Here is a 17,582-nt window from a genome sequence, read left to right as displayed (position 1 = left end):
ATGGTCTTTTATTCTTCCAGCGGGCTGCCTCCATCTACAGCAATCCCAATATGTTTCCCTCTCCCTCCTCCATCCCTTTACAATATATAAAAGTCCATTTGTTTGTGTTAGTCGTGTACTTTCCATACAGGATCCATCATTCCAGGCTATTTAGTTATTCAAGAGCACCAGAGTTATTCTGGTCAGAAATATCTGAGGGTGGAATCTTCAGTAAACCCTCAGCTTCATGGGTACACATGTAGAAACTTGAGGCTTGCAATTGCTCTACTGCTCATGAGCAGTGACGAGCTCTCAGCTGTCTTGGTATAGAAGTATTTTTCTCACCGTATGCTCAGCTAGGAATAGTCATTGCTTTCTCAGTATGCCAGGTCTGTGGTGTTCAAATGAATGGTATTTTGGATTGCTTTTGCAGTATCTAGGGTAAAGAAATACCAGCACTAATGCTTCGGCCTTTGCAATATCTACTACCAGCCTGGGGCTAGAAAGAAACTACTTCACAGTATTGTTGTTGCATATTCAATTATAATGATAATATTATACTTTCCCGATAGTAATTTCCATTGATTTTTGTTCCAGCCAGGACACTTCAACAGTTGTAGCACTCATCTTACAAAAGTTTAATGTAGAAAATATAAAGAAGGAGGCATTCTTAGTTTAAAAATAGAGCTGAATTCTTGCTAAGCATGAAAGAGAGGAGCTTGTGATTAAAATTGATCATGTCTTTTTCAGGTTGTGGTGGTGTTTTCCAAGCTACCAGTGGGGAAATCCATTCTCCAAACTATCCTCAACCTTATAATAACAACACAGATTGTTCTTGGGTTATCCAAGTTGACTACAGCCACAGAGTGCTATTGAATTTCACGGATTTTGACATTGAAAATCACCATTCATGTAACTATGACAATGTGGAAGTAAGTAACAAAAGATATTTTAAAAGGTTCTCTAAAGAGTCTGGTGAAATGCTTGCAAAATAACCTCATACATAGTTTGCTGTTATTATGACACCCTTTCCCATTCATAGTGCAGTTTACCACAGCTTGTTCCAAGCCATAGGATGAACTGCCGACATATACAACAGATTGCCCATAGTCTGTTACGAACTCAGGAGAGAGGGAGGTCTACATCCAGAGGGAATTGTGGCTGCCTGGTTTTCTTTATGTACACACTGTGTATTCAGGTGCTCCTCAGCTGTCTGTTTAATTACTTCATTAGAGCCACTGCTCTCTTTAAAGCTTCACATTGCTGTTGGTTTGTGAGTTTTTGTTGATGCTACAGAAATTAAAACTGATTCTCAATCAGTGCACAACAATGAAGAACCCTCCACATCTCCACTTGGCCTTTTGGGAGCAGAGACATGAAGTCCTGACCTTTGATGTCAGATTGCACTTCACTCAGTACAAAGGCATGTGTGAATCAGTACCAGTTGGATAAAGCACAGTGGCTGTAGCCCAAAATCCAGCTTTCCTCTCCTTGATAAACTGTCATTCGCAGAGAACTCAATTTGGCAGGAACTGAGACTCTTTTCAAAACGGCGTCAGTTTTAACAACATCGTCTCGTAAAGCTTTTTTGTACTGAACCAGAAAAAGAGGAAATGTGTCCCCACTTTGCTGAGCAGAACTGAAGATTTCATTTGACCACAAAGCGTCTTTGTACAATGACTGTTCTTCCTTTTTTTTTTCTGGTTATGAAGCATAGGGAAATATGGTTATGTCTTTTTATTTACATTATTAACTACATCAGGGGACCATTGAAGGGAATTTTCAAGTCTTCTATGCTATCACACAGGAGTAGAAAATCAAAGTGCCTGACAGAAACATGGGCCATCTGAGATCATACTACTGCAAAAAAAACCCCCAAAACCATTCACCAGTTAAGGAGTAAATTCTGAAAAGGCCTGATATACAAGTTTCTCTTTTAAACCTGATGCCAATGGACGTGGGTACCTGTCTAAACACTTTGTGGAGTACTCAGCAACATGAGCTCCTTGCAGTTACAGAAACAGCTCCCCTTACCTAACACTTATGAATGAAGTTTGCAGACCATTGCAGTGCAGTGACACCCCTTGTCCTTCAGTGCTATAGGAGTATCTGTTTGCTTCTGCTTTTTTGGTTTTCTGGGGGTGGTGAAGGAAGGAGTTGTCCATCAGCCCTGGCTGTACAAACACAACTGAAGCAGCAATGTGAACAGGGAGGGAGATTTAAATTTAATGCAGGCATCAATCACTGCCCACCAAGTGGAGTGTGGTTTGAAAATTGATGAGGGAGAACGCTGATTTGAAGCCAAGAGATAATGAAGGGCTCTGAGGCTTTGGAGTATGAGGTAGTGAAGAGCATTTCAGAGCTCATGTAGAGGAATCAGCAGGGCAAGAAAGGAGTAGATGAAGTTTCATTCCTAGTATACCAATAAGAACATCACTTGATACCAACACCTAGCTGTGATTTGTGTTCGTCTCATTGCAAAGGCTTGTTATATGCCTCACACAGAGGAAAACAGAGTGAGGGAACAGAGAGGAACTGGAAATGTATAAGTAGATGTCTGACTATGAATGATTTAGGAATTACATTCCAAAAGCTGTGTAAATGGAAAATACAGGCAGCTAAGGAAGCAGGTGGGTTGTTTTTCTCTTCCTAATGTAGGAACAACTACCATATATGAGTAACACAGTGGTTCCACCCTTTTCTGTTTCTTGAATTTTGACTTATCTTTATGGATTTTATTTGCTCTATGAGTTCTCTTGGGGCTTCCCTCCACCCTTGAGTGTACCAACGGTCTTTTCCTTCATCCTTCCCCTTCTAGATCAACTCATTTTTCCCTGTGTTATGATTCAAGATTTTTTTTGGTTTTATATTTCTATGATAAATTCTCTTCTATGGAGAACACATGAAAATGTATTTCTTTCCTCTAAGGTTTTCCACTGCATGTGTTATGTGAGCAAAATGGAGGAAAGGAAAATACTTGTGTCTGCTGCTTCTTGGCTATGCTGCAAGTCCAAGAAGCCCAGTGCATTTTTCAGTTCTGCTCAGTGATTTCCCGTGTGAATCTGAGCACAGATCTAGGTTCAACAGAATGAATTCTGAGCCCCTGATGGTCACCATGGGGTAACTGCCCTGAGCTCCCTCTAGAGTCAGTGGAAGGAGTGCACAGGGAGTACATTCTTCATTTGCTTAGCTGCCTAAATTTTGTTGATTCCTCTGTTTCTGTGCCCCAGTTGTGTACCTTATTTGTTCGAATAACAGATGAGCACCTCTTCATCTGCTAAATAAGGATCTCGAATACAACTCAGTAATATTCTGTAGAAAGCATAAGATCTTTGAGTAGACTCTTTTACTGTCACTGTCACCATACATAAGGAATAAATTTTTATCTTCCTTTCTGTGTACTAGCCTATTTCTATCTGGAGAGTGTGTCTCACAACAAACAAATTTCTTTCTTTGAAGGAAAATAGAGGGAAAGAAATAGTGAGTGCACTAATTGCTGTATGTTTGGCCATGTTTAACCAGTAATGTATCTGATGCTATGCCAGGAGTGCAGGTCAGCAAGAGTTTCAAGTATTTAAGGATTGAGGAGGATGTGGCTCAGAAGGCAGTGCTTGTAGCAGAAGGTCCTGAGAAGGGGAGGAAGAAATAGTTTGTTCTGTCCAGTGACTTTGATTAAGTAATTGTTATTTTTCTTTCCTGTTGCAGTATAACAAGTAATACACAGGAATGTAAAAATATAAGCTTCTGGCATCTAGAAAGGAGGTATGACTTCATTTATTCCGGGTACTGGCAGAGAGAGTCTTCTGAGAGAGAACAGCTAGAAATATGGAGTTTTTATGGCTCAGAAGACAACAGTTGTTGTCCTTTTGTCATGTATTTTTGCAAAATTCAGGACACATTTGAAGAAGGCAATGATTCACTCAGTTATGTTCATTGTGGAAAGGGAATAGAAAAGCAAATTGCTGCTATGCACGGTGAAATTGAAAACTTGGCTTTTAAGTAAGCAAATGTGTAATTTTCCTCTACTCATGAAGCCAGAAAAATGCATTTCTCGAATGTATCAAAACAAATTTAAGAAACTGCAGAAAGACACAACTCTCTCCAGAACTAGCGTGTTAATATTGTGTTTTCTGATCTAACTTCTAACTTTAAGCCTGAAATTGTCCCTATAAAATAGTTTAAATTAATAAATAACAAGTGAACGGAAATGATGCAGCCAGAAAATACCCACGTGTTCCTGTTCCTGCTTAACTTGTAGCTGCTGTAACTCCGAAGAGTTGCTGCTGTATCCCGCTAATGCTTATGCTGAAATGTTGCTTGAGACAGATTTGTATCAAGTGAAATGACGGGGAATCAATCCCAGAGTTTCTCAAAGAGGAGACAGTATTATTCTTCAAGCAAGATGCCCAGAAACAGCAAATACCCTTGATATAGTAAACATTCCTCTGACTTCATGCTCCTCTCCTAGTATTACCAAAGAAAGACTTCTTTATTCCAGAAAGCTCTTGGAATGAAATGCCTACTTAGTCTCTTATGTTACTCATCTTTAATGTCTTAACGAGTGAGAAAGCTCAACCACTAGAGCCTCACAACAGTCCGTGTGTCACTGGTCATATCCTCAGCTGGGCAGAGGTGCACAGATCCATCAAAACCAGCATGTTAGGAGAACTGTAGTCAGGCCTCTCTCTATGCTCTCTCAGTGCAATGCTTATTCTGAATTCTAGCATTCAGATAAAATCCTCTTGCTACTGTCTAGGGAAAGACAATGCCTTCATTCCAAAGGGTTATTCTGTTAGTCACTAGTTTGTTTTTTTCACATTCCATGGTTTGTGGTTTTTAACTTCAGGCAGTCTGATTTATATACTGAATATATGTGCAGAGGAAGAATAAACACTGCACAAGCTGTATTAAAGGACTGATTGTGGCAGGATGCCAAGAGAGAAGAAAAGATTGAATGGATGGATATTTTTGGGTCCCTTTACCAGGTACTCATTTTTACAAGCATTGCAGAACACTTAATACTCTGTCATAAGGTCTCACACAGCTCTCTAGTGTTCACAGAATCACAAGCAAATGTTTAATTCATGAGTACAGCATTGACTATGTAGGGTATGTCAGTGGATTAAGCAAGAGTTTTGTCCTTTGTTTCTCAGCTCTGAGGTTTTATTTGAGAGAGGTCACTTTTCTCCCACCTACTGTTTTTATATTTTTTTCAATAATATGCTTAAAGGCCTTTGAATGCTGGAGGCAGAAACATTGCCTTCTGTTATACATTCTTGTCAGAAATCTCTAATTCGTTGGTGCTGCCTTGCACAGACTTGCTGGAATTTGAGGCACTTTGAAGCAAAAGAAGACAATCTCAATAAGAAGTACATATCCTCTAATCTGATGGCATTATTTTGCTCAAAGAGAGTTTTTATGTAGCTTTTGACATCCCGGCACCTCAGTATCTTCCAGTACTTCTATCCATATTTTAATCCAAATTTTTCTCCGACTGAGTCATAGGTCATATTAAATGAAGTGCCTGTGACAGTGCAGGACGTTAATGCTGAAACAGGAACTGAATTCAACTGCTGTTGCTGCCCAGTAAGTAGCTCAAAGGCTCTTCCTCTGTGGGTCATGCAACTGTGCTGGGAGCTCCAGCACTTGTCACTTCTAAAACCAGACACCAGAGCTCTGAGACTGGCCCATGGCTCCAAACACAGAAGCAACACTAGTGGGAGATTCTGAGACTGTGGCCATTTTTCTTTCTCTCTGGTTTCTTTTCTTGTAATTTTGGTGCTGCTTAAGCTATAAGCTCATTGCTTCTAATTTCTCTGTCCTTCTCTTCCTGATTGTGAAACAGAGAGGAAGGAAGCAAAATTATCAGCTGTAGGGGAAAAACAAAAAAGAGAAGGAAGGCATTTGTGGTAAAATTAAAAGTGAAGTTTTGTAAACCCATCTTTACTTTCTTCCTCCCCTTTTTTTTTTGCTTTTCTTTCCCCTCTACTTAAATAGCACTTCATGTATATGTGTGTAATTCAGCACCCTAAAGGTATTATAAAACACAGATATACGGACTCTGATCCTTGATGTTGAGTGCATTTATGTAAAAAATATAATCCTAGTGATCTTTTATCCATTGTCAGAGCTCTCATTGGTGCACCAGTTGCATGTTTAAAAGTCTTTACTGAGGCAAGATACAGAGTTTGACTGAATAAAAGCTACATGGGAACTCATGTTAGTCATTAACAGAAGACCAGTGACAGAAACTGAGGGAATGGCCTAAGTTGTGTCAGGAGAGATTTAGGATAGATATTAAAAAAAGGTTCTTCACCCAGAGGGTGGTTGGGCACTGGAACAGGCTCCCCAGAGAAGTGGTCACAGCACCAAGCCTGACAGAGTTCAAGAAGCATTTGGATGATACTCTCAGGTACATGGCATGACTTTTGGGGATGGTCCTGTGCAGGGCCAGGAGTTGGACCCTTGTGGGTCCCTTCCAGCTTGGCATATTCTGTGATTCTGTGAAACAACAAACGTGTGGGGGCATGTGGATTGTTAAAAGACGAATGCTTCCATACCAGATACACATTTACTTGATGCATTTCTGTTACAAAGACCACAGTAGCTTCAGACTGAAATATATCCATTTTTTGGAAATTGCCACAGGGTTAAGATAGGCAATGCAGTTTGTTTGCACTGCCCATTCCAGTGCCCATACCAGTTTGTTTACGCTGCCCATACCCATACTAATCTATATCAGGATCAGAATATATGAAACCTAAGAGAGAGAATGAAATAAAAGCCTTCTCAATACTGACATTGAAACCAAATACTTCATTTGATCTTTTTGTAACAGGTGTTTGATGGTCCTAACAATGAAGCACCACTTCTCAGAAAACTGTGTGGAACAGAGCATCCTCCTCCTATCACATCCTCCAAGAATCTGATGTACATCCGACTGCACTCTGATACAACCATCCAGCACAGGGGCTTCAGTGCTCGCTTTACTGAAGGTAATTTCATCATTTACATTAATGCATATTTATCTAATCACCAGTGTATTTGTATCAGACACAATCTTTTAACCCAACTGGTAATGAGAAGTGTTGTTTCTATATATGTAGCACACAGCTGTGTATCTTTATCAGGACCAATTTTTTTCCAAATTATAGTTTAAAGAATGTAAAGGATCACCTTAGATTCTTCAACTGGGAAAAAACCCTGTACTTTTTATGGCAAGGCATCTAGAACACATCAGCTACCTCTTATTCTTTCTCCCTAGAGGGTTAGCTCTCCACAACTTTCCTGAGAAAAATGTGCAACTGGCAGTTTCCAGAGACCTAGTGACAAAATAACATTTTATATGTCCATCCATGCGCATGAATCTGAAAAGCTATAAAAGAATTCTATGTGGTGCTGTTGATGAAGTCCATGGATTCAGGCCTGCACACCCTGCCAAACATCAACTATCCAATTTGTGGAGGACTAATTGGTGTTTTACATGGTTTCCTTTTTAATGAAAAATGACACCAGCTGGGCAGAATTTTTCATGAAATTACATACTATTTGACAACTGGTGATTTTCTTTCACTTTTTTCACAATAATTTGGTAAACATTTTTTCTCCAAGATACAGCCATTTAGATTTGTGGAGAAAATAATTTACTTCTCAAGATTCTTTTCACTATAAATTAGCAGTTTTCCCAGAAATGTTTCTTTCTTTGAAAATATTGTGAAAAAATGATAAAGAAAAGGAGGAACTTGCATCAATAAAAATCTCAGAAACCCCAGTTATTGAGGTACTAGTTAGATACCTAATTAAGCATTTCTGACTAACAGCTGTGAGAGCCTAATCTGTTAAACTTTCTCAGAATACATTTACTGGATTCAGTCCTGCACAGACCATGCCTGGTGAGCAAGTGCTCCCTGCCTAGGATGTTGGCAACCCAGCTTCCCTCTTCCTGAGAAAATCCTGTTAAAACCCATCTCCTGTTGGGTATTTTAGACAGCACAGCACAATAAGTGAATCTGACTCTTTGGTACCTACCTCCTCACCCTGCTGTTTTAAGTAGTCATGTGTTAAACTTAGACCTGGGGGCTTTATAATGAGCCACTATGCTTAGAGGTGAGGCTTGGCAGCACTCAGCACTGTCAGCCAAAGTTATGCAGTCAGCCACACTCTTGCACACATGCTACACTTCACACCATTGCAGTTTTGCTGACACAGCTCACAAGAGGATCCTGCCAATGCAATGTGGTGCCATCCTTGGGTGTTGGAAGGTTGCGGAGAGTTACTTATGATTTTTTCTTCCTAGTGTCCAACACAGGCAAATGACCAGTGAAATGGGTGTATTGCTCTACCCTGAAACCAAGTTATTTTGGCCTCAAGATTGCTCTTCTGGGCTATGAGTAGATGAAAACTATCAGGTCTATTCTCAAGTCACTCTGGCTTCTCTCAGATGGTCAGGCAGGTACAGCATGACTGTGGATCCAGAGCACTGGTACATCCAGTGCTGGGAGCTAATCCTTAAGCCTCTTCTTCTGATAAATTACTGTTGTGAATTTTATCCTCATTTCACATTGATATACCAGGTTACAGTTTGTGCATTCATTTGCACTGCAGAATCTAAGAAAGGTGGTTTGTATATGTAAATATTTATGTGTGTGTATGATCTATCTGTTTTATTCTAAAGCGTGCGGAAGTTTCATAGAGTCAGATTCAGTTGGGGCAGCAATTTCCTCTCCTCTGTATCCTGCCAAATACCCAAACAATCAGAACTGCAGCTGGATTATTCAGGCTCAGGAACCATGTAAGTAAAAACATCTTTTATAGTTAGCTGGGATGACTAACATCCTCATCTTCTTTTCTGTAATAACAATGCAAAATTCCTCCTTTATTTCTTTAGGAAGTCCTGCATCCTGGTAGTTGGAGAGAGTGGCTTTCCTAATCTGTCACAAGTCAGACTTCACTGTAAAAGTTTTAGTGCATAGTGAGGAAAACAGTTTACAACTTTGTCATCTTAGCCCATTTACTGTGACCCAAGTGTTACAATTATAAATGAGGTGTTGAATACTACGTGGAGTTGGATTAATCTGTGAGAAAATCTAAGGGTTTATATATAATTAAAGCACTTGTATTTAGCTGGTCTGGATTTTGGTCTGGATTTTTCAGACTAAAGTTGTGTTACATGAAATCTGTGCTGTTAACATAAAAAAAAAAAGATTCAATAATGAGAAAAGGTACAGAAGAATTTCAATATCAAATGCAAACAAAACTATATAAATAAACCGGTCTTATGTGCATAGATACACTCTCAACTATTCCTAATTTTACACAGATTTGTGATTGATCATAAAAGACCAAATATTTTTCATCAGATTATTACCTTTAGTACCCACTATTACCTTTACATTTATAAGATTCAAAAAAATATATATGTGTTAAATCCTATAATAGTGTCATGGTATCTGTATTTTTAATAGGAACTATTCTACTTCAGTTGTGCATCTGATATTTAGCCAGAGTTGTTAAAAACGTAGAATGTTCCAATCACATTTATAAGATTATTTTGCTAATTTATAAAATGAAAATCAATTTGACAAAGAAGACACCAGAACACAAAACAGGAGACAAAAAAAATACCTTTTTTATTTAGCATAGTTTCATATACAGATATGTGAAATGGACATCATCAAAGCTCCTCACCTATACAACGTTTATTTCTAAAGACAGTCTTTTCCTGGACGAGGTTGAAAAATCATACATAACTGTTGTCTCCTGAATTATATCGATATGAAAGACCAGAAAAATGCTGTAGAAGTAGTAGTAACTTTCTCCACTTACCACCAGGACCACCACATGTCACGTGTTAGAGCTACACGTGGCTTCATTTTGCTGTCCCACAGCACTACAGACACAAACGGCGTGCATGCATTGCGTTGCATAACCATATACAATAGATTTAGCCAATGGCAAGACACAGCAGAGCTCCTGCTCTGCTTTTACCGAGAAGGCCAACAAGTCTCCTGCCCTGGCCACCCACTGTGTTTTTCCTTTTTGCTCTGTATCCTGAGGACTGGCATTGATAGCTGTAATTGATTGACCAGACAGGACACAAAAGAGCGCGGAACATGCGTATGCAGCTGAATGCCAGTCAGTGGCACCCTGCTGGATGCAGCGCCAGGGTCCGTGTCTGTCACTGCAGCTTATTCTTGCCAATTAAGTGTGGCCTGGTGAGAAGCAAAATATTTGTGTCAAATTCAGCTTGGTCAACGTGGGAGAAAACTTAGTTGGCATCTAAATTGTGCGACTCCTTCTGACCCACTCAAACTGTATAGGAGCTCTAAGGCCAGGACTAACTACTGTCACAGACTGGTGTCTGTGAGACAACTTCTCTTCTGCCAGTTGTGATTACCTTTGTTCATATCAGGCAAGCAAGAGCCAAATGAGGGTCAAAAATACCCTGAGTCAGAAATTCTCTTTTTCAGAATGTAGCCTGCAGTCCAAGAGTGTGGAAAATCCAATTCTGTACAAGTATAGCTGAGGGTAGTTAATGATCCTTTGACCAGTCCAATTGATGAATATGGAATGTTACAATACAATGAAAGAACTGTCTCTTTCTAAGCCTGGAGCAGGGCAGAGACAGTTCACATTTTGTCCGGATCTATGGTATAGATCACAAAGGGACAGAAGGTCATGGATGTGTAGAAATAAGTTTTGTTTCTGAACATGTGTAGATTTCCCATGTTTTCTTTGCTGATGCTTTCAGTATATAATGAAGCTGTTCAGATACCAGGAAACTTACATTCGTGTGTATATGTTAAATCCTATGCTTCTAATGTTGTCTGTACTAGAAGGTACTGAAAGGTGAAATGATTTACCAGGACCTTTGCAGTAAAGGTTAATGTACTTCCGTCAAATTCATTCAACATATTGTGGAAAAAACTACTTCAGATGTTATGCTTTATGGGGACTGATTGATCTCAAGGGAAAAAAGAAAAGATGATACATGTGTTTACATGTAATTATTTCTCTGTGAAATTACAACTTCTAAGCTTTTACTCTTTCGCCAGTCAACCACGTCACCCTCTCTTTCGTTGACTTTGATATTGAAAACGCTAGACGAAACTGTACAACGGATTTTGTGGAGATTTTGGATGGGGATAACTACGAGGCTCCTCTGCAAGGTATTGTACCTTTCCCTTGTGTATTTCATATGTAGAACTACACCCAAGGTAAGCAGGAGAAGGTTTTCTCTGTGTGGCCTCCTGCCTCATGGATTTTTCTCTGATAACAGAAGCTCCTTGGCCACTCTGGTCAGAGAAAACCAAGAATGGAGGATAAGTTTTCAGTATGAATGGCAGAGTCCTCCCAGGCTCTGGCTGTATTTCCACTAACCAGCAGTTTGGGGTTGACTCCAGCTGCCTTTTCCTTCCTCTTCAGCTGAACAATATTGGAAACCAAACGATTCAGTTTAAACTGAATTCCAAGTTAACTATACAAAACACAACGTAACCCACACTCATAAGCACAGTTCATGCTAAATATATGTCAAGAAAGCTGCAGATTTCTGGGAGCAGAAAATGGTTTTTCCTCAAGCCCTGGAAAGCCTGATTTTTCTGCTCTTTTCTGACTTTTTTTTGCAGCTTGCTTCTGACACATCTGTTCAGAGCCATCACCAGCAAGTGGCAGGAGTAGCCTGGAGCAACAAAATTCATTGCCTATGCTACCAGGAAGCCATGAGAGACCCCCAGACAAAGGGTGGTCCTGACTCTCCTTGCATGTCCAGGGTTGCCTCAAATTCCTTTATGGAAAATTCAGAATATCTCTGTCTGATTCTGTTCTCCTTTATCTACTTTTGTATATGCCTCTATGAGGGGTAGGGCTGCACTCAATTTAAATATTTTATAACTGAGAGCAGAATTAATTTTTAGTCTATCCTTGGCTTTCATTTGGCTAAAGGATTTTTCAATACTTAAAGGGACATCTAAGAAAGTTTTTTCAAACTTTTTAGCAGGGCCTATTGTGATTGGACAAGGGGTAATGCTTTTAAACTAAAAGAGGGTAGATTTAAACTAAATATAAGGAAAATTTTTTTTTACAGGGAGGGTGGTGACATGCTGGAACAGATTTCCCAGAGAGGTGGTAGATGCCCCATTCCTGGAAACATTCAAGGTCAGGTTGGACGAGGCTCCGAGCAGGCTAATCTAGTTAAGGATATCCCTACTCATTGCAGAAGGGCTGGACTTGATGACCTTTAAAAGTCCCTTTCAACCCAAACTATTCTATGTTTCTATGTTACTAGATGCTATCTTTCTTTTTGCCGTCAGATGCCTTTTTGCTAGATCATGATTCCTATTCCTAATCCCCATTGCTACAATCCATTACAGGAGAACTGATCTGTTATTTTTCACTTGTTTTTTTTCATCAGAAACCAACTGATTGAAATGGAAACTGCTGTCAGATATATTTGATGGGTTTGGTTGTTTTTGGTTGTATTTTTTTCTGATTAGGTTGTAATTTCTGGCTAGAGGCAACACAAAGGAGCTCAATGACAGAACAGATAGTGACTAGGTGTCTGGAATGCAGGAGGTCCTTCCTCTGCTAAAAAAAAATTGCCACCAGAGTTGAGTTCCATGCAAATGAAAAGGAGTATTTCATTTTCATGTAGATTGAATTGGGAACTGCAATTGTAAGCAACAAATGTTACTCCTGTTTGTTGTCAGCATTAACTCCAAATATTAAATTAACAGTAGTAATTACATGCTGTAATTACATGCTATAATTACTCCTTTTTTTTTTCTCTCTGGCTTGTTCTCTTTCAGGTCGTTACTGTGGCACTACTATACCACATCCTATCACTTCTTTTGGTAATGCCTTGGTGGTGAACTTCATCTCCAACAACGACATTACTGCCAGGGGCTTCCACGCCACCTATGCTGCATCATCATCATGTAAGTCCATATAACAGCCCTTATGCCTCTGACTTTTAAGAAAAAGAGCAGATCCTTTACCTCTTTGTCTTTCTGACATTCTGTTTTTTAAGTCCCCCCATTGCCCTTCCCCTTTTTGGCCAAGGTCTCAGCAAGTATATCAACAAGCTGAAGAACAAAGAGACAAGGAGAAATGCTTTCTTTATTAGCAAATGCTCTGGCTCTATCAAGGCTTTTTGCTGGGTTTTTTTTATGCCATCTTTTCCAAGTCTCTGCTGTCTCTTTCTTTTTGCAGCCTGTGGGGGTACTTTCCACATGGACAGAGGATCTTTCAACAGCCCTGGCTATCCTGAGCCATATCCGCCCAACAGCGAGTGTGTCTGGACAATTCTCAGCTCCCCTGGCAACCGGCTCCAGCTGTCCTTCATGTAAATGCCTTGCCAGGGCTTATTATTCAGCCCTTTAACAGACCTGAAGGAAGGATGCTCTGTGTTTATTAGGAAGTGTAATTACCAGATGATAAAGCAGAAACATGTTTTTAGAGTAACTTGGAAAGAGAACACAGTAGGGGTTAGTGGCAGCTTGCAATCAGTGTTTCCCTGTCTTAGTCATTGCTTATATTAAGGCATATACAGTGTTGTGTAAATAGGTGGTTTATTATTTGAGCAGGATGGGATGCTGAAGAAGCCAGTTCTCACTCACTTATAAACAAGAAGAGGAAATTTAGCATCGCTCTGCCTTTTCTTTACTAAGGAAACTCCTACTATTTCCTTACTACCAGATTAATTGTAGTGTTTATTATATAACTGAGTAATACAAAGAGCCTAGATGCTCCACGGATTGTAGGGTTATGCCTTCTAGAGGGACCTTGACATGCTTGAGAGGTGGGCTGATGCAAACCTCATGAAATTCAATACAGGGAAGCTGGAGAGGGATGCTTCATCAAGAACTGTAGTGACAGAACAGGGGGCAATGGCTTCAAACTGAAAGAAAGTAGATTTAGATTAGATGTTAGGAAGAAGTTTTTTACTGTGAGGCCCTGAAAAAGGTTGCCCAGAGAAACTGTGAATGCCTGATCCTGACAGTGCTCAAGACTAGGTTGGATGGGGCTCTCAGCAACCTAGACTAGTGGGAGATGTCTCTGTCCATGGCAGGGATTTGGAACTAGTTGATCTTTATGGTCCCTTCCAACCCAAACCACTCTATGATTCTATTTTATGATTCTAAAATTGATAATAAAGTCTTCAAAATTTCTCCATCAGTTAAAGCAGTGGAGGTACAATAGAAGCCAAGAGAACATGTTTTCCCTTCAGCAAACTAGTTTTCCTTTGAAGATTCTGATAGGAAAGTCATGTGTGACCTACAGAATAACGTGGAGTCCTTTAACAGGACTATTAGGTTGTTCTTCACCCATGAGGTAGATTTCTGAGCCTTTCTGTTTCCGGGCATCAAACAGTGGCTGCTGCCAAGAAAGACAGCACTAGCCTTTTGCAAAGCTTACCAAGAATGAGCAAGAAAAGAAAACTAACTCTGAAACTTCCATTTGCAGTTAATCAGGACAAAAGGAACATTTTCTCGGTAACACACTGCCTGCATACGGTACAACTTGTTAGACACGTGCTGATTCACTAATGCAATAAAAGGACATTCTAGTCCTCCTTTAGTCACTGAAGCAGAGCAAAAGTACTGCAGCCTGAAAACATTTTCCAAAATGTTTTCCAAAAGCCTGAAAGTATTTTTCAAAATGCTACAAAATAATAAATAACAACTTTTCAGAAACAAACCAGAAATTCTAATATGAAGCAGAAACCTTCAGCAGAGCATTCACTTATATAAAGTGACACTGAGTAGATGTAAACTCTTTTTCTTCAGCTACACATAGCTGAAAGGCAAGCTGAAAATACTGGAAAGCATGGAGTAATTGTGTTAGAAAGTACTATTTATTTTATTTAATATTAGGAGGTTATAAAGTTTTGTTGCCATGAGGCATTAATTTTCTTCAGCTCAGTCTGAACAGAAATGCCTGTCTTGCAATGTGAGGGTTAGCTTTAGATTGTTCTAAAGTATATCCAGATGAGTGGTTGGAACCATTTCACAGCATATGTATGCTGAACACATATGGCTATATTCAGGGCTGAAGGCATTGGTTATAAGAGGCACTCTCTGAAATCTTTGTTATACATTCATAGCTTGCTTCTGAAAAGCATGTTGGATTGAATAAAAGCATTTCACTTAGAATAACAGATAATGATTTTTAGAATATATTTAGCATTCAGCTTGGTGCAATAATTGAGTATTTATAATTTGAATACTAAATCCCATTCCTGTTCTATAGTAAAAAGTAGTTTGGAAGAGTTCATAACAATCCTTTTTATTATTTTGCACACCCAAATATGTGAAACTCAGAGACACTAGAGAAACATTAATATTTTATAATTCTGGAGAAACTACTAAGGGATTTCTGAGTTCTGAGGTGTCAACTACAAAATAATCTAGGCCTCCAACAATTGTATTCTCACAGAATGTACTGAAGCAATACACATATGAAAGGGCTGTAAACTGATTTGTAAGGCCAAAATATTCTCTGCACCTGACACTCAGTAAACAGTCCAACCTGAGCTTATATTAAAAATCTGTGTTTCATGGTTGTTCTTAGAGAACCAAGAAATATTACAAGGGTTTGGGAACTCTTTAAAAATTGTAACTTTGCAAACTGAAGCTCTGTCATAAAATAAGGGGCTAGGAAAGAGAGAACCCTGTATTGGTGGCCTTGGCAGGTGATGCAGGTTTTGTTGCTGCCCTCCTTTCAACTCTTACAGTAGGGTACCAGCTACAGGGGGATTAGTGGCCTGGCAGGGCACACTCTGAAGTATGTGCCAGTCACATGCATGCTAATGCTCTTCTCCTGCTATTGAAACAGAGCATTTCAGGTGGAATATAGCGATGACTGCACCAAAGATTACCTGGAGATTCGTGAAGGGAACGATACAGGCACACTGTCAGGACGATTCTGTGGGAACTCCTTGCCTTCAAATTATACATCTACTGTTGGACACATCCTGTGGGTCAAATTTGTCTCGGACAGTGAAGGCACTGATGTTGGCTTCAGGGCCACATTCTCTCACTGTAAGTAGATGTTATTTAATTGAAAACTGTTGTTCTTTCATAATACTTCCAAAATGATTCAAAAAAGTAATAGTTTGACTCTATAAAGTCTGTTAGAAAATGTTTGCTGATGTCAAGAGGTCTGTAAATTCACTTTAAAAATATTTTGTAAAATATCTGCTGAATGTAAAGGGATGCTCTAAAACGTGCCAGAGCAGAACTCGTGTGTATGTTAAGTACACTGAGTAATTTTTTAAGGATATTAAGTGCCATTTATTAGGCAATTGACAAATGGGGAAAAAAACATTTCTTTCCCATCTTTCCATTTTGCTGTTTGAGTATGACAGTGTCTATCTTCTGGTTTGGGTCCAGATGCCATCTACCAGGGACCAGAATTAGAAGAAAAATAAATGATGCCAATTTATAGTTCCAAAATTTCAAGGCACTATTGCCAACATCAGTCTGACTTGCTACGTGAACAGATTGCTGAAGCGAAACATCCACAGCCATTCTGATTATGCAAGCTAAACTTCTAAAAATTTTCCTTATATTGAGAGTTTTACTACTCCTTTTGAAAACGAAGTGTCAATAGTTTAAACCTCAATGAAATCAGAATTGTTTTTCACCAGAACACACAAAGGCATTTTAAAAACAAATTATTATTTATTAGGATATTATTTATGAAGAATTAGGATATTATTTAGGAAGAAATGAACATCAAGTAGGCAGAGTCAGGGAGGAGTTTAGACATGTCATCTTTCCACCTCTCCTACATGTAGACCTACAGGGCTCAAATGGGGAATTTCCTTCAGATAAGGGCACACTGCATCCCTCAAAACAAGAAAATAATTAGATGTGCGTCCTAGGACTGTCTGAGACATAAGTCTATGCCTTGCAACACTGTCTAGTCCTAAGTAAATTAAGTCAGATGGGCCCCAATCCTTTTTTTAATCTATGTGAAATGGAATCATTAGATATCTCCTTCTTGTTTTTCAGTGTATGGAAATGACATCGTAGGAGACAGAGGACAAATAGCTTCACCACAGTGGCCCAGAAGTTACCCTCACAATTCCAATTACCAGTGGCGAATAAGCGTTAATGCTTCCCAAGTTATCCATGGCCGTATCCTGCAGATGGATATCGAAAATCATCACAGCTGCCAGTATGACAAGCTAAAGGTGATTTCATTGTGAGAAGTTATTTTATTTCCATGAACTTTGATAAAAATCATGAATAGAGAAACCTACAAGAGGAAGAATTTCTGAGGATCTGGTGTGGCTTATTGCTTTTGCTGTGTTGTCTTTACAATAATTACTAGTTGGAGGAAGGATTACATACCCTTTGGCTCCCTAACAGATATTTCCAATCTGTGAGTTTGAAACTTTCTAAAAATAAGGCCAGAATGGTACAATACTGAATATTAATACTCAAGAATTTCAGGTCAGATACCAGACTGAGCTTTGCTCTGTGCTGGTTCAGCTGAGGACAACAGTGATAATATCATCTCAGTGCTTCTAAAAATTAAGTTATTTCTAAATGCTAAAAGGAACAATCCTTTACTTGCATCTTCTTTGCTCTCTGCAT

The 17,582-nt window shown here is 39.2% G+C and overlaps 1 protein-coding gene across 1 annotated transcript in view; it reads left to right on the top strand.

Annotated features, from left to right (window-relative positions):
- CUBN (cubilin) overlaps positions 1-17,582 on the top strand; it is a 143,453-nt gene that overhangs the window by 72,431 nt on the left and 53,440 nt on the right. Inside the window, exons 31-38 of the mRNA XM_018075753.2 lie at positions 730-911; positions 6,818-6,974; positions 8,654-8,770; positions 11,034-11,147; positions 12,786-12,914; positions 13,189-13,321; positions 15,814-16,019; positions 16,995-17,176. Coding sequence (XP_017931242.2) covers positions 730-911; positions 6,818-6,974; positions 8,654-8,770; positions 11,034-11,147; positions 12,786-12,914; positions 13,189-13,321; positions 15,814-16,019; positions 16,995-17,176 — 1,220 coding nt within the window. The remainder of the gene's footprint in view (positions 1-729; positions 912-6,817; positions 6,975-8,653; positions 8,771-11,033; positions 11,148-12,785; positions 12,915-13,188; positions 13,322-15,813; positions 16,020-16,994; positions 17,177-17,582) is intronic.

The sequence above is a fragment of the Manacus vitellinus genome, unplaced genomic scaffold (assembly GCF_001715985.3).
Source record: "Manacus vitellinus isolate BGI_N305 unplaced genomic scaffold, ASM171598v3 scaffold_3_pilon, whole genome shotgun sequence".
Classification (NCBI taxonomy): Eukaryota; Metazoa; Chordata; class Aves; order Passeriformes; family Pipridae; genus Manacus; species Manacus vitellinus.
This window is presented reverse-complemented; position numbering and strand designations above follow the sequence as displayed.